We start from the raw sequence: 24,107 nt of genomic DNA on the forward strand, positions 1-24,107 counted from the left end.
CATCTGAACACTTGGGTTGAACTGTTCTGTTACAGTGCTGTAAATACAACTTAACCACTGATTTCTAGTTGTTTTCTCTCTTGGAAGACCAAACAAAGCAGTTTCGCTTTCACAGCGTTTCCACATCATGGCTCCGACAGCAACAATACAACAGTGAGAATAAAAGTTAAGCCTTCTTTCTTTGTGTAAACATTTGGGGGGTGTTATGCAAATCTTTCCACACAGTGACCTAGACATGTGGGGGCATGTTTAAACGAGGCAGTTTAGGAGGGCGTGGTCGAGTCTTAACTTTGATAAAGAATATCTCTTTGTGTTTGAGACTTTAGTCTTTGCAACTTTAGGGATCTTATCTATGCACAAACAGCTTGTAACACTCCAAAGAGAAAGGAAAACTTGAAATCGCATCACATGACCCCTTTAAACAAGGGACATAGAACTAAACCAAAACAGAAAATAACCCTGACAGCAATAGTTTTATTGAAGGTTTATGTGGATAAGGCAATGTCATGCAACCTGGCCATGATAAGATATGCCTACAGAGAATTTTTTTTTAAATAATTTTTTTTTATATATAAAAAGAATTATTTTTTATTCTTGTCTCCACAGATGAAAAAATGAAGGATGAAACAATGTAAATAAAAGTAATGATAAAATCTACTGTTCCATCCTTGCACAGCAAATGCCTCATTAAATCTGCAAATAATAATAATAATAATAATAATAAAAACTCTGGCTTCTTGAAGTTAGTGAGAGTTGCGCTGAAGATTTCAAATGGGTTGGAAAGACTTACATCAAATATACATGAGCGAAATGCTTTACAGCCTTAATTATGCACCAGTTCACAGAGAACTGAGGCAAAACATTTCTGCATTTCTGATAGCAAACTGTCTCTGCATGAGGTTGCCAATGCTGATCTGCCAAGCAACTGCATTCAAAGACCAAACACAAGGAAACATTAAAGACCCCAAATGTTTGAACAATATACCATTCAAAGGTTTTGAACTTTTTTAATTTAATAAAAAAAAAAAAAAAAAAAAAAAAAAAAAAAAACCCTCTTTTGCTCACCAAGGCTGCATTTGATTAAAAATACAGTGAAACAATAATATTGTAATATATTACAATCTAAAACAACTGTTTTGTATTTAAATGTTTTTTTTTTTAAATGTAATTTTCGGAATCATGTGTAACTAAGCACTGAAGTAATGGCTGCTGAAAATTTGGTTTTGCCATCACAGGAATAACATCTGAAAATACATTAAAATAGATAATTCTATTAGATTTGTAATAATATTTAACAGCATTTTTGATCAAATGAATAATCTTGGTGAGCAAAAGAGACTCTTAGATCCCAATTACATTATAGATAAATTTTACATTTACTGTATTTTTTATCATAAATTTAAATTTAAAAAAAATTAAAATGTAATTTTAAATACTAAAAATAAAACAAAAATAACACTAAACAATAAAAAAAAAAAAAGAAAAAAAAGAAAAGAAAAAAAAAAAAATTGCCCAAATCACTTTTTATAATATAAAATGATTTGTAAAATTGTCTTCATTTTGAAATATAACCTGGACACCCCCGGACTGGCTGCTTAAAATGTTCATATTTTCACATACTCTTGAGCCTTGTGAAGATGTTTTTCTTTGGTGTGTAAGTAGCAGGCCAGTGGCTGTTATTTGAGCCCAGTCCTCAGGGCTAGCAGGTGGCCTGAAAGGCAAAATGAGTGGCAGGAGGGACTGTGCTCAACATTCTTGTCTGGCAGAGGATTTACCTTCCTTTCACCCAGGGTGCTCTGTCTCCTAGCGCTTGTGCCCTTGTCTGTCTGTCTTTGGGAGACTCCTCACCCCCTCCCACAGTCCACTGGGCTGTCAGCCACAGAAGCTTGAAAGGAAACCGCAGAGAGTCTCGTCTTCATCTCCTATCTAAAAGGACAAAATTATTTAGATGTTGGATATTTCATGAATATTCCACTGCCCTTACAGCACAGGAAGTGGTCAGTTCTCGATAAATCCAATTTGAAATATTCACACGGCTCTGTCTCATTCCAAAACGACTAGTTAACATTCTTGCTGCAGTGCACCAATGTATCCGTCAGTGTCAGATGTGCTAATAGCTTCTCGCAGGCTTAAGAGTAAACATGAACTCGATAAAAACTTTGCAAAGAGGTGCCTCAAGGAATTATTATGAAATGCCAGCCTCCGTTTCCAGACGACTGCACAATTTCCTGCACTCTGTGCCCTCTCCTATTTTAGGGAATAAAGCGGATGTTTAAAATACAGCCACAATAAATCTGCGCCTCTGGCACTCCCATTGGCATAACCGTCCTATAAAAGAGGCTCCAATAATCATATATATATATATATATTTTTTTTTTTTTGTACACACAGCTTTATTTCGATCAGAAGAACTGTATGTTTTGACTTATTGCACCCAAACAAATGTCAAAAATTCCTTTGTTCAACAAAGCTAACATTCTAAATTCTATCTGTAGGAGCAGGAAACCTCATGCAATGGATAATGTCTAAGTTAAGAGGCATTTAAAAAAAAAAAAATCATGTGGATTTAGCTTGAGCAATATAAGATTTGACTACTAACGTAAAGTTTTTTCCTGTTACATTTAAAAAAACCTTGGATGTTTCGTGGAGGCGTTTTCAGAGAGGAATCCAGGCACTTTTTTAAAAAACCTCCAGGGTGCTTATGAAACCAGTCTGCAAGCATCAAAAATATCATTTATTCAAACCCTTCAAATGACTGAATGAGCAACAAACACATCTACCAGTATTAGGCACCAGGAATTCAGTTCACAAGGATGCCAGTGGGATCTGCTGCATAATCCCAGAAAGTCCCCTTCAAATGGAAATATTTAGCAGCGAGTTATTTACTACAGAAGATAAACTCCCCCCAAAACACAAATCAAAATCATATCCCTTTTCAAGAGTTTTAAGACTGTAAGTGAGCAGAAAACCAACCTTCAACTTCAGAATCATGGTTGTTCTTAAAGGAATTTTCCGGGTTCAATGCAAACTAAACCCAATCAATCCAAAATAAATAAAAATAAATTTTATCCATATATATATATATATATATATATATATATATATATATATATATATATACCCTTGTCGTCCCTTCTTTTCTTAAAAAATGGAGGTTTACAGTGAGGGATTTAAAATGAAGACTGGGCACATTTAATAATTTTTTTTTATGAAAATGAGCTAAAGCGGTTAAATTTGTTTACATTTGTTTTTAAGGTTTTTGATCATCATGGCAACAATTCATTAATCATTTATTTACATTATAATCACGTTAACATGCATATTTACATCTTGTGACTATACCACTGAAACTGAGGATTTTAATGATTACAAATTGACTACACTGCAAGTACCTCACTGAAACCCAGATTTTAAAAGAAAACGAGGAACTAGTTGAAATTCATCAACATTACATGTCAAAGGACAGAGCATAACTTGTATTAAACCCAGAATATTCCTTTAAAGATAATCCAGCATTCAAATCCAAAGGAAAATGGTTACAAACATCATACCCTCATCATCCATCATGTACTCACATGTGCAATTTCTCTCTTAACTGTTTTGTTTTGTCACAAACACATAATTTAAAAGCATTTATCAAATGTTTAAACCTTCAAGAAATTCTAAAATGTGAGGAAGTCCTCGATTAATACATTGTGCTGTATAATCTATACAAGTTCCAGGTTAAAATCCATTTCACAGATACTTAAATAGAAGTACCACAGGCATTTCACATCCTGCTCGAGTAAACTTGCACTTTCCCATGGGGATGTTCTGCATTTCTGTAGATGTTCCGTTTAACGCAGTGTCTGTAAGGCGTTTTGGAAGCAACATGAACTTGCTGTACTGCCAATCAAAGTGAAGAAGAAAGTTTCATGAAGGAAAATCATGCTTTAGTTGTCATTTATCATAGTTCACTGGAATGTTCTTGACCTCAGTGGATTGCAAAATAGTTTCCAAAGAGTAGATATTGGTGTAAGGATGTATTGTGTCCTTGTGCCTCTGATTTGACAATGAACAAGCATGACATGAGTTAGCGTTGTGCTGTAGGGAGAAGGCCTTTGTGGCCTCTCTTTTGGAGATTTTTCAGCTCTTCTCTGTGGCTCCTCTCAACAGTGGATAAATGGTTTGTTTTTGAGAGTGGCCGTGACCAACCGCAGCCACACCACACCCACCCAGCAGAGGTGCTTCAGGCCAGCCAATGACAATCCAGCTCTGCTGTCGTCCATTCAGTGTGGCTAGAAGACCATGGCACCTGTAATGAGAGATGGCACAGTTTAAAACCAGGTTTTCTCAGAGCTCAAAGCCAAACGCTGTAATTTGAACCCTGCCAGTGCTTGCCAACTTGATGCAAATGTAGGAGGCCATTTAAATTGACTGGGAGAAATGTCAAATGTCTACTATCATCATACTGAGCTTCGTCAATCTATGCAAAAGGAGGAATGGAAAATAAAGTGTAAACCTTAAGTGTAGTTTGATGCATGACGAATTGAACCGGTTCTTTACATACAATGTAAAGAATGTAGTCTTATTCACAAATGACTGAGTGGTTCTTTATAGTGAATCAAAAACATACATCATAACCAGTGTAAACAGATTCTTGAGACGACTCCTATGAGCTTAGTCTTTTAATGAATAGTTACCAGTTTGAATCTGTCTAAAACACAGTCTTTTCTTTAATAAGTAAGAAAAATGGATATTCTAACTGAAATGTATTTAATTGAATCAGACTGGAATGAAATCAAGATCTTGTAAATCAGAATCGAATCTGTATCAATACCCAGCCATACGGGAAACGCATAGCTTGTATTAGCTGCTGTGTTGCAACAGAAACAAATCTCTGAAAAAAAAAAAGATTGTAAATGCACCAAAAAACTATGGAAATCAAACAGACAGAGAATGAGACTGATTATAAAATCCGAACGGACTTGGACAAAGTAGTAGAATCAATTGCGAGCATCTTTGAACCTCGTCTGTTGTTGTGTCCGTTGAGAGCAGATGGGATTTGTAATCTCGAAGCACTTTAAAAAAGCCTTCCCCCTAACGCCCTCTCAACATTCCGATGCTTACAGAAGATTTAAACTCAATCGCTTACATCAGCTTCACATCCCACCAGTGAAGCCTGCCTCTCATCTAATTCTCATCACCTCCACCACATTGTAATTTAATGCTAATGCCTGCCCCCTTCAAGGGAATAAGTGTGTTAAGCCACAACAATGAAATGATTTCAGTGTCTGCATGGAAAAGGCCTATAACGTATCCATCAAAACTGACTGCCGCTTTTAATATACCAAAAACGTAAAAGTAAATATTTAGCCGATCCCAGCCGTGGATTCCACCTTAAATACGTTCATCTGCTTTATGATTCATTAAGTGTGAGATTCTGATCTGGCAGAATAGCTGTCACATGCACTTGAATGCTGAGATGACATTAGTTTTAAAATACTTTTCAGATGTAGAGGATAAAACTGTCTGCTGAATTTCATAGAAATTATGTGCTTATGATGCGCTGGTTTAGGTTAAAATCTCAAGGCAAACCCCTGGGGGCAGGTGAATGGAGTGAATAATTCTGTATTGAGAAATGCTGTACTTACATTAAGATACATTAAAAGTCTATAAATTCTTGATGAAAAAAATCTGATTGAGAATCTGGTTGGAATACAGTTTACTCTTTATTCTCTCTCTCAAAAAAAAAAAAAAAAAAAAGACTAGTACAATTCTAAAAAAAAAAAAAAAAAAAAAAAAATGCAAAACTAGTACAAGTTTCCAAAAGAAAATAATAATAATAATAATAATAATAATAGTAATAATAAAACATCAAAGTTTGTTTGTTGATCAAACCTACACCTACCACACACACACACACACACACACACACAAAGCTCCAGTCTTCAGCACAAGGGCAACCACAAACCCACACCCATAACTAAACATAACAAGCCTTTCCCTTTACTCATAAATGATAAATAAAATAATTCATGTAGGCCCAACACAAAAGGATTGAGTCAACTTCCATTCAACAAATTTAAGAGGATTGATTGAAATTAAATTAAGTTACTGTGACAATGTTCAATGAATGTGTTGCTTTTTTTACTTAAGTCAATAGAACAAGCATCAAGACCCGAGCCAATTTTAGTCTGATTAATGTGTGTATACATGCTGGGTGAAGCCAAGTAACAATCACATTATCTAGGTTTGTTAGTCCAGACGATTTCTTTTGGATTTTTAAAAAAAGACATATTATTACTTCAGTCCAACTGAAATGCAAATGTACTTGTTTGCTAAGTAATGGTGGCCCTCCAGATGGGAAATGCTAAAGTCTGGACAAGACCTTTACAGTTTACCTCAGAACTGGCATATAGTCAATGCCAATAACACAATTCTGTGTAGATCTGTTAAACATGTTGCTAACACTATGGGCTTATGCTTATCAAACCTAGACTTAATGGTGGGGTTAAAGTAGACACAGCGTTACTCCCTAATACAGCGATGCTAAAGGATAAATTCAAGGATTTATAAGAGCGTTGCCACTGCCATTCCAGGAAGCGGAGCGCCGCTGCCATCAACTGTGCACTTGAATGTGTAAATCCACAGCTAGTTTAAACAGGGCACATCGACCAGGTAAAGCTTATACTGCCTTTACTCAAGTCTGTCAATGCTTGGCAGGTCAGAGAGGATAAGGCGCATGGGAAATCCAGGCTTTTGCTACCTGTATCAGCCTGTTTCCACCAGTTGGGAGAACTGTGGACACTGCCAAAACATCATGTTTCCTGCTTTAGTAACATGCATGCCACAAAGAGAGAGATCAGATTAAAACAGCCCAATCCGATTTATGGGCTCTGCAACAGCAAAACAATTAGCTGGTTTAGTTTTTCGAAAGGCCCCTCCTTTAGGGGTTGGGACGGGAGGTTGTGGTGTTTGGCAAAGGGTCAGGACTGTTCCAACTGGCAAATTACCTGGATTAGTTGAACACAATACTGCCCATTGAAACTGCACTGCTGGCAGAAAAAGCAGTAACTAAGTCTTATTGAGGACATATGGCATGTGCTAAAGCAAAGTCAAAGGGGATGTCATTATAGGTCAATGACTGGATATTCCCCATTGTCTACCTGAAGCTTCTGGTTGTAATTATAGTCCTGCAAAGTCATCAACAAGTTTGATGCTACTTTTAAAAAGCATTACCAGCTCATACTTTGGAAACAATTATGGTATTGTTTGGCCAATTTCTGACTCTTTATCCAGTGGTCACACAAAAACGGCACCAGCATTTTCCTTCTGAAATTACACCCGCAAATACTAGCTGATTCCATCAAACAAGGCTTAGGGAGATTCCAGAACAGAAGTGGTTTAAAAAGTCCAATGTCAAGGTGTAGTGCAAAGAACAGCCTTTGGGGGCAGGATAGTAACTCGAAGCAAATGGCCTGAAATCTTACTAATTACGTTCACTACACAGTTACATTGGATTTTGTCTGTCCTAGTATGTCACACAACGCACACAAAAAGTAGATGCTTTAATTCAACTGAAATCGTATCAGTCCAATTTATGAGAAGTCAGACTAAGGCAATTGCATATTTCGAAATTATTGCTTTAAGCTGAAATCAAAGCGCATGCAAACTAGTTTCAAACAATTTCTAAACGGCAACCCCACTGAAAAACTTTTCAGGTGTAACTATGTATACAATTAAGATGAGGTTTCTAATTTAAACTATTCAAGCTACAAATAAAAGCAATGCTATCACAAAGTTTATTTTGTACTCTACTGTACTTTTTAACATATACTATGTAACTAAAGACCACCACAAATTGCAATGAAAGGACAATTCTGGTAAGGTATAAGGCTAATGTTACCTTTCTATAAGCTCTAACTGGCCTATTATCAGATCAGAGGAGGGGTGGTCCTTGACTTAAAGGAATAGTTAACAAAACCCTAATGTTGTTTCAAACCAACCATCATTCTTTTAAAGGTTTTTTTTTTTTTTTTTTTTTACCTTTTTAGGGTCATTAATCAAAGTCTCTAAAAATGTATAACTACTGTGAAATGCGCTTGAGTGTTTTCAGCAAGGTTGTCAAATTTAGACTGTGGGATTCAATTAGCCTGTTGTCTTAAATGATACACAGCTTTCTGAAATGAATTGCATTCAGGTACTCCTCTCCTTCTCCCTGGCTGGCTGCAGATTTAAAATGATTTACAATCTGAAAGTGGAATCCCAACCCTGCACAGTCCTTTAAATCATTCATGAAGCTCATTCTTCTCTATGTTTTGTTTCTCATAATGACACACAGAGCCATTCCACCATGGAGACCAACAGGCATTTTAAATGTGAGGCCAGAGCTGCTCACCACTATTAATTCTTCATACCTTCACTTAATAAGAGATCAAAACAGCAGCCTTTGCTTCGCCCACTTCTTAAGTTACTTTATCAGTGCGAAGAAGGCTGCAAGGCTGAACAGGGTGAAGAGACAAATAGGAGAGTCTAGGAGGCCTATATAATACTGAAAAAAAAAAAAAAAAAAAAAAAAAAAAAAATGATATCTATCTTTGCTCTTGGATGCTCAGTTCTATTGTAAGATTTTTGAGCCAATCATGTAAGCTGTAAATCACTTGAGTTGCATAATGACATCTCAAATCAGATGTCAACACGAAAAATGGGTCTTGAGCCCCAAGCTGTGACGTCAAAGGCAGCAAATAGAAAAATGTCAGCTTAAATATAAATTTAAGCACTTTCCAATAAACATCTACTGTAATATGAAATATTTAAATGTTGCTATTTAGCCGAAATACAAAGATATTTTTGAATGCTCATCAATTGACATCAACTTTTTGCAGCCAGATGGTGTAGTTACGATGTCTACCAGCAGAGTCTAGCGGGGCCATGCTATCCAGCTAAGCTTTAACCCTTTGTAAACACGTTTAGCCATGTTCATGCGCTTCCTGGGGGCGTTTCTGGAGTACGCCGCTGCTGCCAACATCCTTCAGCAGGCCTGCCAGGGCGTCCTCCAGACATTCCGATTTTCTGCCCCCTGGGGCTAATTATAAAACCCAGCTTTTGCTGGGCCACCTGCTTCACTGTGAAACGAAGCGCTTGTGGTGTGAACGAAGTCGCTGGCTGATGAAGAGTGTTAATGATTACACACAGAAGTAATCATTTTCTAATCACCAGGGGATGCAATGAGATGGCTCTGGTCCCTCCCCAGGCAGTCTAATTTAAATGACACAAGTGAGAGATGTTCAGCTGACTGTTATGACGCATTCATAGAGGTCATCGACACAATTGTAGTTCCTCAGCATTAGGTTTAAGCAGCAACTACCTTTGCTGTATACATACACAAACCAATATGCACACACATCATCATTCAGCTCTGACTTCATGCAGAGAATGTAATGACTTCATGCAAATGTTGTTAGTCTGTAATGGCCTATTAGCCCTAGTCTTCATAAGTGCTGACAGACAAGATATTATGATCGCAGAAATGATGATGAGTCTAGGATGCCTATAGAAGTAAATTTATCATAAAGCTTAGTGCATTTCATATAGTCAATTAGCATTTATTTTTTACAGTTCAATGCAAATGATAGGTTTTCATTTATGTGCTCATGCTTTTGTTTGATAGTAAAATAGACAACATGCCAGTCTTTTTTTGGAATAACTAAAATTCAGTTTTGTATATTTTTTAGAGATGCACCATTACATTTTTTGTACGTTAACTCTGTAACTTTAAAATATTAAATTTAGCTAATAACCCATCTTTACCTTGTAAAGAATACACAACAGATGGCAATGTATTTTCCATTTCTAAAACAAAGGTGGCAGGCTCTTTAAGAAACCAACTTTCCTGCCTTTACACATTTAGGGAAGTCGTGGCCTAATGGTTAGAGAGTTTGACTCATAACCCTAAGGTTGTGGTTTCGAGTCTCGGGCCGACAATACCATGACTGAGGTGCCCTTTAATTCTGAGTATGGGTCACCATACTTGGCTGTATGTCACATCACAAAAAAAAAAATCCTCTAATGAAGTATATAAATAGGTCTTTATTAATGCACCAACAGCCAAAGAGATTGATTGCCTCTGGGCATGGGGACTTCAATGCACAAGTGGGAAATGCAAATTCTACAAATTTACAATTGCATTCCAATTGTGAAACAGTTTCTGTTCACATTGTCCTCTGGTCAGTGAAAATATTTAGCAAAACATACCATAAAACAATTTTTGGCTAAAAAATTTCAGCGGTTGAAACTTTAGTGACAGAAAAAGAGCTTTAGATGGTACATTTGATGGGAAACAAAACACTGTGGCATCTGTTCCAGCATCAATAAGTACCCTCTCCCTGAATCTCTCCACATTGAGTCCCTCATTGCAGTCTGTAATTACAGAGATTAAGCCACTTTGTGCTTTCACTCTTCCTAATAGCTAATTGACAGAAAAAGCTTTGAAATGTTGATCACAAATCAATATTGCAATGGCTCACTAGTGCTGATGCATCACTCTGATCCTAAGTAAAAACTCATGAGATGTTTAAACCTCAAACTTCAACCCTCTTGAAGATTTTGTCTTTCAATGACAGCTGCTCTATAATACCGCTAGACATCCAGATGGTTTAACACACCAATTTTCTCTTTGCTCAACCACTCTCAAAACCCTCAATAAGATGGGGGCACTCAGCTGTTATCAAAGAAGGATGCCAAGCCGAGTTTAACATTTTGGCATGCAGTTATCTTGACAGAAATCACTGTTTATGTGTCAGTGTCGACAGCCTACTGACATCAGTTGCTTCTCTGCTTAGAATTATGATATAAGCAGTTTTCAAAGGAAGCACCTTCAATAAAAAAAGTATTTTGTATGTGTATAGATCAGATAAGGTGATTTATACGTGATGTGTCTGCAAGTTTGCTTGGGTGAGCGCGGCAAATATGACGTCATTGCGATGCTGCCGGAAGTTCGCTTTAAGTGCGTGCAAACTAAATTCGCGTGGCGGTGTGCACGGCATTTTTTTTTTTTTTTTTTCGCGCAGCTCCGCATCCGAAGAGGCACGAGTTCAGGGCGATTCTAGCCGGACATGCACGTCTGTGCCGGCAGTTTAATGTGAAGTTCAAACTCCATCAGTTGCTTTTTGACGCTTTGACGGAAAACAATGCATAGGTTGTTAGTTTTTTTGCATAGTTTGTCCAAGGCTTTTTATTTGAAGTACGTTTTATTTTTTATTGTACAAAAATAGAATTAGAATTCATTTAGATACTAATTGTACACTATTTGCTTAAAGTTGTCTTGTGTTTGATGTGAAATAAAGCCAATAGTTTAAGATTGTTTTAAGTTTGTACATAAAGAAATTATTAATTCATCAACTCATTCATCACGTGAGAAGATTTGTACAAATTACTTCTTCTCACCTGTGATTCCCGATAGTTTTAAAGGACAATTACTCCTCGTCGCCCCCTGTCGTTTCAAAGAATAGTACAACGGCAAACACGACAAGTATAAAAGCCTCGTCCATTTAGAAAGGTGTGCGCGCAGTCAGCGGAAGCTCGCGGAGCCAGGCGAAAGCATAAATCCCACTTAATACAGATACTAACACCTTCAGAAAGAATAATAAATTCAGTATACAGTCTTCAAACTCACTGGAGCACGTCAAAAATTAGAGAAATGCCAAAAACTTACCCAGAAGAGATCCACACACTTCAGTCGGAGGCATCTAGGCAGGAAGATGTTTCCAGGTGCTAACAAATGCAGTTGGAATCAGTGAATAAGGCACGGTAGTGATACTGTTCCAGCTATCTGATGTTGGATCATAGCAATCCAGGGTTTTACACCGCTGTGCACCGAAGTACCCACCGACCACATAGAGTTTATTACCAGAGGCCACAGCATGGCAGCTCATTCTTTTAGAAGTCATGTCACCTACACGCGTCCATTGATTGGTCTCGCAATCAAATCGGTAGGCAGACGCTGCGGTAAACTCTGTATCACCACCCATTATGAATATCTGACTGCCAAGGACAGCAGCGGCGGTGTATCTCCAGGGTTGAGGGCATTCAGCAGCTATTGTCCAGCGGTTCTCAACAGGGTCATAGCACTGGACCTTTGAGGCCTTGTCCCTGTGTATGGTTGTTCCACCAAACACAAAGAGTTTTAGCTTGGCGCTGACCACTGCTGCATTGCTGACACCATCCCTAAGTGGTGCCATCATTGTCCATTTGTTGGTCAGGGGGTCATACCGCTCAACCTGTTTAAGAGATACTGATGGGGATGCTGGGAAAACACCTGCTATAGCAGTGTGACCCCCAACAACATAAAGGCAGTTTTCAAGTTCAGCCGAGCCATGTCCAAAACGTGCAATTAGCATAGGGGCACCTTTCGACCATTCTTCATGTACTGTGTCATATATCCAAACATCCTTCGACACTCCATTTTCTGACCCCCTTCCTCCTGTCACGTAGACTTTGCAGCCAATGGCACATGCACTGAACTCCTTCCTCGGACTGGGAAGATCTGATTTAGGGATGATCTCTTTTGCTTTGTGATCCACTTGGTAGATCTTATCACACATAAATGTCTGACCCCCAAGAATGAGCAGAGTGTGGCCAGCTTTGCGAGGCCTAGCACAGGGGCTGGTGACAATGCCGTCATTCTGCAGAATCTTTTTCTTGCACTGCATGGCCTCATCGACAATCTGTCGGCTCCTTTTATCTGAAATCACAAGTTCCTCACATGCCACTGCCTCAATGAGGCATTCTGAGGGTAACAGTGCAAGGCGTAGTCCTCGCAGCAGTTCAGGAAGATAGTCTCTGCGGCTGTCTAGGTCATACCTAATCCAGCGCATGACTGCATTGAACACAACCTGTTCGTCTTCAACCTCCAGCTCATCGCTAAGGATGAGATCCAATAGCTTGTCTTTCGAGAGGCTGCAGAAGTCTTCAGTGTCTCGAAGAGTCTCAAAGTGGATGAGGCACATCCTCCACGACAGCTCATAAAGCCGCTTGCACTGATGGGCGTCGGAGAGCAGCATCATTCCTAAGCAGTTTGATACATGCAAATTCTTCTCCAAAAATTCTGCTGCTGCATCACGGATGTCATGAAACTGTAGCATATCTCCAGCCTCGAGAAGTGACTCTGCATTCTCCTCATTGATGATGACACGCGAGGAGTAAGCAAAGTCCAAAAGCAGCTCCAGAACTTCTGGGTGAACACTGTCTCGAAAGTTAACCTCATTGTCAAGGCTCTCACGGAGGCCACCGCTAAACATGGCTTCAAAGTAGCGACTGCAAGCGGCAAGCACAGCTCTGTGACAGGGAAAGGAGCGGTCGCCTGCCCATAGTGTCACATCTGTGAACATGCACTGTTTGCGCAGGGTATTGAGGTGGGTGAGCACACTGTCAGGATGTGAGGGCTTGTGGAAGAGCGAAATGTTCATGGAGCCCGTGCTCGTCCTGGATTTGCGGTTTTCATGGACACTGACTGACATCTTTTCCAGCACGTCCAAATTTTCACTGGTTCCAATACCCCGAACTAAGAAAATACAAAAGCACAACACAGGAGATTAGCAAGGGCTCTATAAAGGTATTTTCAGTATTGGGATGACTCAGTGCTGTACATCTTTATGCTTGGCAGTAAAATCACCACTGAGAAAGTGGTTATGTATGGTGCAGTATCAACAAAATTTAGAGCCAACTAGTGCAACATTTGTTTTTTTCAGCTGCAGACAACATAACTATTGGTCCTGGACTCTTGGATGATTAGCATTTGCTTAAATGTGGCGATAGTGTTTGTATTGAATTGGCAGAGAAATCTTTAAGCTTCTCTCTTGTGTATAATGTCCAGAGATTGAAAATTAATAGCCTAAATGATAATTTTACATTCTGCATAACAAAAACTTTGCTTGACATTTACTAGATATTCACAGCTCCTTCAGTAATCTTAAACAGTTGAGTTCACTGTACTTTGTTCAGAGGATCTTGGAACTGTAATCCTTCTTTACACAGTTAAGCCAACACAAAGTTCAAAATTAATCAACTCAGTCTCTAATTCTCAAATTTATGCTGACAGATTGTGATAAATTTTAGATTCAATAAATAAGTCTGTAATACTTTGATTTTGGCAAACCTTGAGAACTATGCAAGAAATCCAATGAGATCATTAAAATGAACACCTAAAGAAAAAACAACAAACATAAGAGCACCCCATCTAAACAAATCAAAGTGGTTTTAATAGATTAAATTTGAGATTGATGAATTCATTTCTGATTCATTTAAAAAAAAAACATCTACAATAAACTGAGAAACCTAATTATTCATATTCTGTTAAGGGTCCCATCGATCTTGCATATACTGTAGATAAAGCACAGTTTTTCAAGTAATATATCAAGAATAAGATTTTCTTGACACTTAACCATGATTTTTTTTTGTCTTTTTCTCTTATTTGTATCAGTATATTTCCATACGTTTTTAACAGTATTTAAGCATTGTTACCAATCACTGACATGTTTATTCAATGCATAACTGGGGTGATGACAAGTACAATTTGTAATGCCCAATATACACTATGTGCAATGCAGCAAAACTAGAAAGCTCCTTTTATAATCAACAAAGTGTAGATTGTGTAAAATACACAGGTTTGTTGATTTAACATTCTTGAGTTATAATGAAAGCAAAATATGAAAAGCATTTTTTTTATCATGCTGCTAAGAGGGCCAGTGAGAACATGGCAGTTTAAGCACTTGATTTCCAGTACAAAAACACAATTAGAAATGCAAAAAAAAAAAAAAAAAAAAAAAAAAGTAGCATGCAATTACCCTGTAAAAATACTTTTAATGTAAATTATATTAATCGAAATGATTTAAGATTACAAATAATTAAGGGAAATAACTGACATTTACTTGACTTTTTCTTCCATGCAGCCCTACAACAAAGAAAAAAAACACACTAATATTTCAACATTTAACTTGTTAGGGTTAAAGGCTGTGGCAGGTAATTAAAGGTACAAATGTACAAAACACATGTTATATGGCTTGATATTAATGAACCGTCGGGATTTTCCTGATTGGTCAGGCTTGCAGCACATGATTTGGTGAAATCCAGACAGTTCTGCCCTTTCTATCTGACATTTGAAAACTGAGGTTTCAGCAGCAAAGGTTCAATGTTACCAGTGGCTCTTTGTGTGAGTAAATGTGCTTGCATGTAAACTGGATTCTTTAAAAGATACAATGTGAGATTATTGTGAAGAGAGAGGGGTGCAAGCATGCACAAACATCGGCAGGGTCTTTATGGATCACACTCTCGGGTTGACATGAATCACAATGCCAGAGGTTGACCACAAAAAAATGCAAGGTCACAGCTATCCATGCAGAAAGCTATGCAGGGGGATAAGAGAGGCTGGTACTGGAGGGGTTGGATGCAGGGCTGTTGATGGGTGAACAAGAGAATAGGAAGCAAGCAGGTGTCTAAAACCACTTACAGCGACAAAAACTGCTGACCCACGTACAGGCACTGACAGTGAGGAACTGAGGAGGGGTCTGCATTGGTCCCAAAATGTGTCCCCTCAACAGGCCAGGCCGACAGAGTTGTCCTCTATGGGGCCAGGGAACAGAAAATGCAAAAGAGAGGGTTTTTTTTTCGACATATAATAAGAAAATTTAAGAGGGTCCCCAGTCATTTCTTGCAAGATACAGTTTTGAGACAGTTTCTTAAATGTTGCATTATTCCACAACAGTGGACTTATAGTCAGGTTTGTGGCTGAATGAAAATGAGAGAGCTGAAAAAAAGCCCAACTATTATTTCACCGCTTGATGAAACTGCCTTGGGGTTCCTGCATGGTTCATCCCCATCACCCATGGTAACCATCACTCAACAACAGCATGAGCCATGCCAAAGTTGCTGAATCATTCAATAAGAACAAACTAACTACCTATCCATGCGGATATTCTTATCAACATGAATGACACCTTTTACTTGCAACGCCACTGAGAGGATGAAGAACAAAGGTCCTTTCAATGCTCTTCCTGTGTATACATCTAGACTCCTCTGACTAAATAGCCTTTCCAGGTTCTTTTCACTGAGGGTGTTGGTATTCCAGAGCTGTATTTCAGTTAGGCTACAGCAAAGGGAGGGAGGTGCTTTTTGCGTGTTTACAGAAAGTCAAATGCTGGCAACCTCGCCGATTTGAAAAAGCTCAATGAACCACTGGCCTGCAAGCAAACCGTCATCAGGACTAAGTACTTCTATTAGCACTCAGGCTAAAACATATTTTACACAAATATGTGGATGCAGACATTTCTCACTGTGCAAGCTCGATTTCATGCACAACTGCTTCCCGAATCGGAGTAATACACAGTCCAATCTCAGCGGGTTGCCACATGGGGTGCTACAGTATAGCGGAAGTCTTTTGGCTTAAAAAAAATGTGCAAAAACTATACCTTTAGGAGGTACTGCCCCATTGACAAATTGTAGTACCCCCTAAAGGTACAGTTTTTGCACTTGACCGCTTTGTACTGACCCCTTAATGGTCTACAATACTACTCTAAGGTACTAATAGGTACCTTTTAGACAATACTGTGAACCTTTAAGGGGTAAATAAGGTACTGCCCCAGTGACAAGTACTCCTAAAGGTACAATTTTTCCACTTTTTTTCTTTTACATGTTATATTCACTTAAAATATTCTCATGGACACTTAATAGTTGCTACAGACAGTACTCACTGCCACTGTTATAGAAAGTTATAATAGTGTGGCCATACTGGTAATTTTGGCTCAAATGGAAAAACTTTAGTGAAAGCATGCTGAACAATCTTACGTTTGGTATCTTATTTCTTAACAACATAAAACTGTGAAAGCTGTGTTTCTCAACCCTGCAAGGACCCCCAGAACTGCACATCTGAACATCCTACACCCTTATTTGACACCTATTTCAGGATATGGAGCCACTAAAAATGACCTGATGAGCTGAATCAGGTGTTAGATTAGAGAAACATCGAATATTTGAAAAGACCAAAGCAGAGAACCATTGGTATGCATGTTAAGGTCATGAAATCTTTACAAAAGTGAACAGCAGCCAATGCGGTTAGACAGGCGCTTGTTTACTTGAACTATGATCAATGCAGAAACAACTAGAATGAACTTCAAATACTGCCGTTGTACGTTACATGAACCCGGAGGCCATAGATGATACATTCAGACGCAATTTCCTGACTTTTATATCATAAATATTTTAATAGTAAAAATGATAATGTAGGAGCAGGTGTTCTGTGGCTCGTGCTTGGGTTAAAAATGCACTATTTTCTGTCCGTCGGTCCCTCAGTTTACCCCTTTCCGCATTATGCTATGAAAAGTGGTTTTACGTGAAAAAGTTTAGCCATTAAATAATTAAAATAGATAAGGCAATAAATAAGGCAATTTCGTAGGCGGCTGTTTTCTCTACGCCACGAGACTTCAGAAATGCGCACCAAACTAAAGCTACAGTTAGCCAGCTCGCTAGTGCGCTAAACACCGTAAAGAACCACCTTATTAAATTGATAACTTACACTGAGGTAAATGTAATAGTACGATAAAAAGTAACCACAGTAACATCTCAAAAATGACAGATCTTGCTGCGCGTATGTTTATGGCGAGCGCTCAGTAACGATACTATGAATGAGAGGAGCTAATGCTGTTAGCGCTGAGTCGTAACTCCGTGTATTGACATGCAGAAGAAAGCCTGACAAACTCCTGGCGATTAGAGACACGTAAAGATCATTATCTTCCGATTTACACCCATTACTCCTGGAAGAAGCGAGAGGTAGACACCAATCCCTATCCAGCTCACATCTAATCCTGACTAAGTGTATTGGCTTTTCCAGTTCTGCCCAAAACAGGAAGAACATTGCAGATGTTGGTTAAGAGTTTCATTCATCTGAAGCTTCTTGCTCTAATACAAGACTATTTTTATAAAGACATGGCATACTTACAGTGTTCTGGGCGCTAGTGACAAATCTTGACCTTGTGCAGTTTTGGAATTAGGGAAGGAATCATAGTTTTCTTCACCTCTTGTCTGGTTGGCTGTGTTACTTTGTTCACATTCCAGTCTTCACTGATGAAAAACTGTGGAGTCTCTTAAGGGTAATATCCAAAAGCAGGGGAATGGGTTGATTGACGTGCCGTTGACCAATCACGCACTGGGAATTTATGCAAATATAAATTGTAGCCAATAGGAACGTTCCGACCTGAAAGTCTGCGCTGTTTTCTGTACAAAGCAGCCAATGGCGGAACAGCGGGAGGAGCGTCGCGGAAGGCGACGACAGCGCATCACAACAATTAGCAGGGAAGTATTATGACTTTTTGTGCGCATATACGCTTTCTAAAATTGCTACAATGACGAATGTTCACCTAGATTAGCAGTTTTTTTTTTTTGGCAAATATGTAATTGCATTTGAATAATAGACCTTATTTTTAAACATAATTTCAAAATGCCGTATTTTATTGTTAATGAACTAGCACATTGTTGTTTGTTCATGGGTTAGTGACATCTAAAGTTGTATCCTTTTCCATGTATTTTTTTTTCTATCTGTGTGAATGTAACAGTGAATGTAACGATTGTAAATTGAGGATGTTTTTAAATGCAGTGCTTTAGCGCCATCTAGTGTGGGATTGTTATATTCATAGCTATGATAAAGCACAACATACCTCTCGGATCATAGATGTAGTTGCATGTTCTAATGCATATGTATGCATCCAGTTCATTGTTTGATGGACCCTGCAGAAGTGAACGCATATATATTGATTGCATTTAATATTAATCTTCACAACAAATCGCTTCTTCAGCCCATACTTTAAGGTCTTGGTTAATGTGTTAGCCAGAGCAGGTGTTTTTAAACTTTTTGAAATAAAATTATCCTTGTGAGGGGATCTTTTGTGCTTTCTAAACAGTAAATTTTCATTAATGGAAATCTGTCGTCATTGTAAAATTCTTAAATTGTGCCTCTTGTGGTCTGAGGGTCTCTGTGTTTGAAAGCCACTGAGCAAGATAGATCATGTCAAGAAAATTGCATATTATACTTTCATTTCTCATTGGTAATATACATCAGTTTCTTTCTTTTTTGTGCAATATTAAGTAAATTCATTAACATCAATATTTTAAGTGGTTAAACTGTGTGTAGGTTATCTGTTTTATATTTATAATATACATTTATTTTCTTTTAGAAATATTGTTTTATTTTCAATTGTGAGTCTTTAGTTGCTATCTAATTTTTTTTATTTATTTATTTTTTTTTTTATTCCACAGTTAGTCTTAGTTTTAATAGTGTCTCTGCAAATGATAACTCTCTGGCATTTCATCTCTTGGTGTTCTGGGTTCATCACTTATTTTCAAGTCTGTTCCTGTGCTGCTGACCCATGTGTAACGTGATCAAGTTCACTTCGATTTGAGTCTGAATGCATTTTCTGGGCCAGTGCATCGAGACCACTGCCTTGTCCTTGGCTTAGCTAAAAAGATGGTTGAATTTCATTGGTGGCCATAATTAACTGTGTTCCATCTGCAAAATCACCAAGGGAGTATACTCCATTAGTTATCTAAATCTAATTCGGAACCAAAGGCTCTTTAAGTGTAGAGAAATGTGCTGATCTTTACTGCGATAATACATGCAAGACAGGCAGAGTTTTACCGCATATGCTGTGGACATTAGGAGTCCGATCATGAAATTGTAGTACTATAATAAAGCCACAGACTTACTGCATCTTTTGCTGGGGTAAAAAAAGGTTTAGGACTTAAAAGGCATGCAATGTGAGATGTATCTAATTTTAAATGTTGAATAAGTGCCATATAAACCAGACAGGGATAGGCAGGTGCCAAAAGAGAGGATTATATAGATTAAATAATATTTGTACAAGTCAAGTCTGATTTACTTATGAATATGAAAGCATTCAAAAGCATTCAGAACTGCTAAATCTCAATATCGGTAAAGTGTCTTTTAAAAGATGGCTCATCATCGTAGGTATTACATTTCATGCGGTTTCCACTTGATGGATGACCCTGATGAGAAGATGGTAATGTCCCTCATCATTTTAAACTTTATGCACCACAGATATGCAGCTGGCCACTAAGAGGGTCACAGAGACCCTTGGGTTATCCCGACATGACAAATGCCCCCTAAAATAGCAAGACTATAATCCTGCTGATATTTGAAGATCACTGTAAACTTTCCAACAGTGTTTAGTTTTATGTAAATTGCGCTACGCATGGTGCACTTGTTGCCAAACAATAAAATCTGACCCGCATGACGTACCACTGGCGCTCTGAATTTCGAATGATATGTTCTCGCAGTGGAACAGTTTGTAGAGAGGTTTCTATGCAACAGAGGTTAAGTGTGCTTAGTCATAACCCCTGATCTGACTGAAGGCCAGTTTGGTTCATTCTAGCCAGGTTCTCTGCAAAAACACAAGCTGAACATGGAAGACACACGGGAAGAAGCATCTGGACCTGAGGCCCCTGCACAGGACACCCAGCCGTGGACGTTTTCCAAATCATCTTTGATTAGAAAGCTGAGACAGCACTTAATCAGTTGTAAGTATATTATAATTATTATTATTATTATTAGCCATTCATGCAATATAAGAATGAGACTTAATTAATTTGTTTATTTAATTTTTATTCATGCATTTTTGCATGCATGCATCTACTGTATCTCTATTTATTTAGGCATACCTTTTTTATTATATGCATTACATATAGCCTATAATGGTATAGAAAAAGATGCATTCATTTAGAAAACATGGCATTTATACACTAAAAAGAACAGCAAAAAGGTTTATGTAGTTACATTGATCATTTTGCATTATTATTATTATTATTATTATTATTATTATTTATTTATTTATTTTTTTTTACTTTTTAGCATTTACTTATTTTTTCTTCAGTTTACGATCATTGTAGACTAGATGGTCTTTTGACATCTTAGATATCTACTATATTCACTGAAAGTAGACTAGTTTGCATTGTACTAATCCGAGTCTAACTATGTGAAGGAAGCTTCAGAGCGTCTACTGTCTTTGTTGCCATCATATGCGTGACAGTTCATTTAGGCGAGCTGCTAATGGCGTTGTTTCTCTTAGCTGATGATGATGAAGCAATTCAAGCATCAGATGAGCCCGTTGTGGTTTTGCAGCCCCATATTTAAACATCTCTAAGCTATCTGTGTAACTGAATCATGTGCTGAGGACACACTGTGATCTGGCACCACATTTATTTTTTAATAAATAAATTTAGGAATGTGCTCAGTGGATCTTGCCAGCTATAAAGTGTTTTTGTCATAAATCTATGGTTACAGCTATGCGGACGCTCAAACAGCATCTCCATATGTGCTTGTTGATTTCAAAACCATGAGCTTGAGGAGTTGGGCTTCCTTTATCTTCCACTCTTCTGGAAAGGTTTTGCACTGGATGATGGAATATGACTCCTGGGATTTGTTCCCATTTAGACTCAAGAGCATCAGTAAGGTCAGGGACGCATGTTGGGCAAATGGGGTCTGATAAAATCATAATAAAACACTTCCTAAAAATGTCATTTTTGTCTGTTTACCTACATGTCATATTATAATTAACTAACATCAAAGAACTGTGAACATGCAAATGTTGTTCAATTGTTGAAATATTATCTTGAAGTGCCCTCTGACAATTTAAGTAAGTAGTGCCATGTTAGGCCAAACGTTTTTCTTCTACTTATAGTACACTATCATATGGTTTCAGAAGACTAGCATGTCGATGGTTTTGCAACCTAAAGGCAAAAATTCCTTTCACTCTCATAACTTCTGTTCCCTTTTATCTTTCATCATCCAGTAAGGGTGAGATGAGAGTTAATGAGGAGGTAATCTGATGAGGATTTTCTGCCTTTAAATCTTAACTGTGCTTGCAGCAGTTGGCCTCGGAATTATTCATTTATTTATTTACAGAGAATGATTTAGATGTAGGAGAGGGATAGTTGTCACACTTTTTATTTCCAGTGAATATTTTTTTTTTTATTATTATTTATGTTTAATTTTTGAAAGTCAATTTCTATGTAGACATAATTTTATTAGTTTATTTTGCAACTGGAACTTTTCTGATATGAGCTTTTGGCATCTGGCTTGTGAAGCTTCATTGTTTCTTTCTTGCAAAATATAAATAATAACTAAGCTCTTTATACAGTATTTTATGTGATGCATCATGTGTATCTGTTCTTATTTCCCCAGAGTCCCGGTTCAAGTGATTAATGTAAATGAAACTCCATTTGAACTCAGTGGCTGTAAATTTGAGACCCGGTCTTCCCATACCCTACGAGTCTCTTGTAACTCAATGTGTCCTGTCTGCATATATTTCTTCTGGTTGCTGCTGTTGTTAATTGCCCTGTTTATACTGGCCAGAGAGTTCTGGGGTTGAAATACTACGGACCACTAAATCCAGCTGTGTATTATGCAAGTAGATAGTGTTTACATGTTAATGCCATTTCCTGTCAGACTAGACAAGCGTGTGTGCTATTAGTTGTCATGAGCATGTCATTGTCAAGAGCTGTCCTGACGCCCTTCTCCTGTAGTTTATGAGGAGGTGAAGTACAATGTGACCACAAGAGGGAGATAACAAGCCATGTATTGTAGAAAAAACAAACGTGTTGTAAATCAATGTGGCCCTCAGCTGGTTTTGCTTCAGGACCCAGACTGTATGCTAGATATCAAGTGACCAAAATTGTTTAAAGTACACAGAATAAATAAACAAAATAAAAAGAATAATCCCTTAAATTTGATTTAATTCTGTCATCAGTGGTTAGGACAAACCATTACTTAAATATTTTTTTATTTTTTATTATTTTTTATTTAATAAAATCTTTCATTTCAAAATGATAATTACATATATATATTATAATTATGTATATATAATTCAAATGAAAAATTTGATAAATGAAATAAAATGAAAAATTCATTTTTTATTAACAAAATAAACATCTTAAAACAGCCATGTATTGTAGAAATACATGTGTTTAGATGTGCTATTATTATTGAAAACAAATATCTTTCATTTTAATACTGTATATATAATGTGTTTGTGTGTGTGTAAATTACAATTTATAAATTAAATTACATCTGTATGTGTAAGTGTTTGTTTTTATTTTTATATTCTTATGTGTGTGTATGTATGTGTGTGTATATATATATATATATATATATTTATATATATATATATATATATAAATCACACACACACACACACACACACACACACACATATACATATACATACATATATATATATATAAACACGCAGTAGATCTCAGTTACATTTAATGTACATAACATATACTACATTATAATATAATGTGTGTGTTCTTTATTAGTGCACCTTATTGTCACAATAATGTGAATTTTTGTGCGTAACTGCTCATACAGATGAAAGTAGATTTGAAAGGAGTTTATTTGAATTAAATTGTGTAATAAATTTTGTTTTTATTTCTGGGATTTGCCCCACCCCCATTCCCCACCACCAAACAGATATTTACTCACTGTGTTCCTGCAGCTGCAGTTAATGACTGATGAAATTTCAGAAAGGCCCTTTGCTCCCCCCCCTCCCCTTCTTTCTGTTGCTCTCTGTGCGTTTGCTTTTTTTGTTGTGAGGTTGTTGGTGCAGAATTTGAGTAGATGGGTGAGTGGTAGGACAGGATAAGGATATTGGAGTGGGGTGGGAGAACTGGCAGTCCATCTTGAGGTCAGATTTCACTGCCCTCTCTCTGCGTGTTTTATGGAAGGTGCTATTTCAGCCATCCCCAGCATGCGAGTGCCAGTGCTTGGTCGATTGCTCATGTTACAGCCGCCGTTTGAGTGACAGTCAGACTTTCTGGCACACAAAAGAGCCCAGTGGAAAATCCTGAGCCTGGTTGTGGCGGGATACTTCCACAGTGCAGGTCCTGTTGCGTTGGGAACAAAATACAAATTGCACATCTCATTCAGGGTGCAGGACAGGTGGGAAAAGAGTCTAGTGGACCTGATGAAAGGGGGAGATACGGAACTGGCAGCGAACGTGTGCCCTCTAAGCACATCTCTCTCCAAAAATACCATTAATAGCAAGAAAAGATGCTTAACGTGG

General features: G+C 37.7%; 1 protein-coding gene across 2 annotated transcripts; it reads right to left on the reverse strand.

The window, feature by feature from the left end:
• Positions 1-2,713: 2,713 nt before the first annotated feature.
• LOC109063507 (kelch-like protein 25) lies at positions 2,714-18,151 on the reverse strand. 2 transcript variants are annotated; one of them, XM_042715161.1, is made up of 4 exons: positions 17,972-18,151; positions 15,488-15,600; positions 11,696-13,543; positions 2,714-4,294 (listed from the first exon to the last, which is right to left on the reverse strand). In XM_042715161.1, the coding sequence occupies exons 2-3, from the start codon at positions 15,549-15,551 to the stop codon at positions 11,730-11,732; spliced, it is 1,878 nt and encodes a 625-aa protein (XP_042571095.1). In that variant the 5' UTR covers positions 15,552-15,600; positions 17,972-18,151; the 3' UTR covers positions 2,714-4,294; positions 11,696-11,729. The 2 variants fall into 2 exon arrangements, with proteins under 2 accessions (XP_042571095.1, XP_042571096.1); XM_042715162.1 differs by lacking the exon at positions 15,488-15,600 and having other exon boundaries at positions 17,972-18,149.
• Positions 18,152-24,107: the final 5,956 nt, after the last annotated feature.

The sequence above is a fragment of the Cyprinus carpio genome, chromosome A25 (genome assembly GCF_018340385.1).
Source record: "Cyprinus carpio isolate SPL01 chromosome A25, ASM1834038v1, whole genome shotgun sequence".
Classification (NCBI taxonomy): Eukaryota; Metazoa; Chordata; class Actinopteri; order Cypriniformes; family Cyprinidae; genus Cyprinus; species Cyprinus carpio.

Bases quoted from the DNA above. Each gene is read 5' to 3' on its own strand.
- LOC109063507 (XM_042715161.1), bottom strand. From the start codon at position 15,551: ATGCAGACCCCTCCTCAGTTCCTCACTGTCAGTGCCTGTACGTGGGTC. The intron at 13,544-15,487 runs GTAAGTGGTTTT...GTATTTTCTTAG, and splicing joins GGTCAGCAGTTTTTGTCGCT to TTCGGGGTATTGGAACCAGT.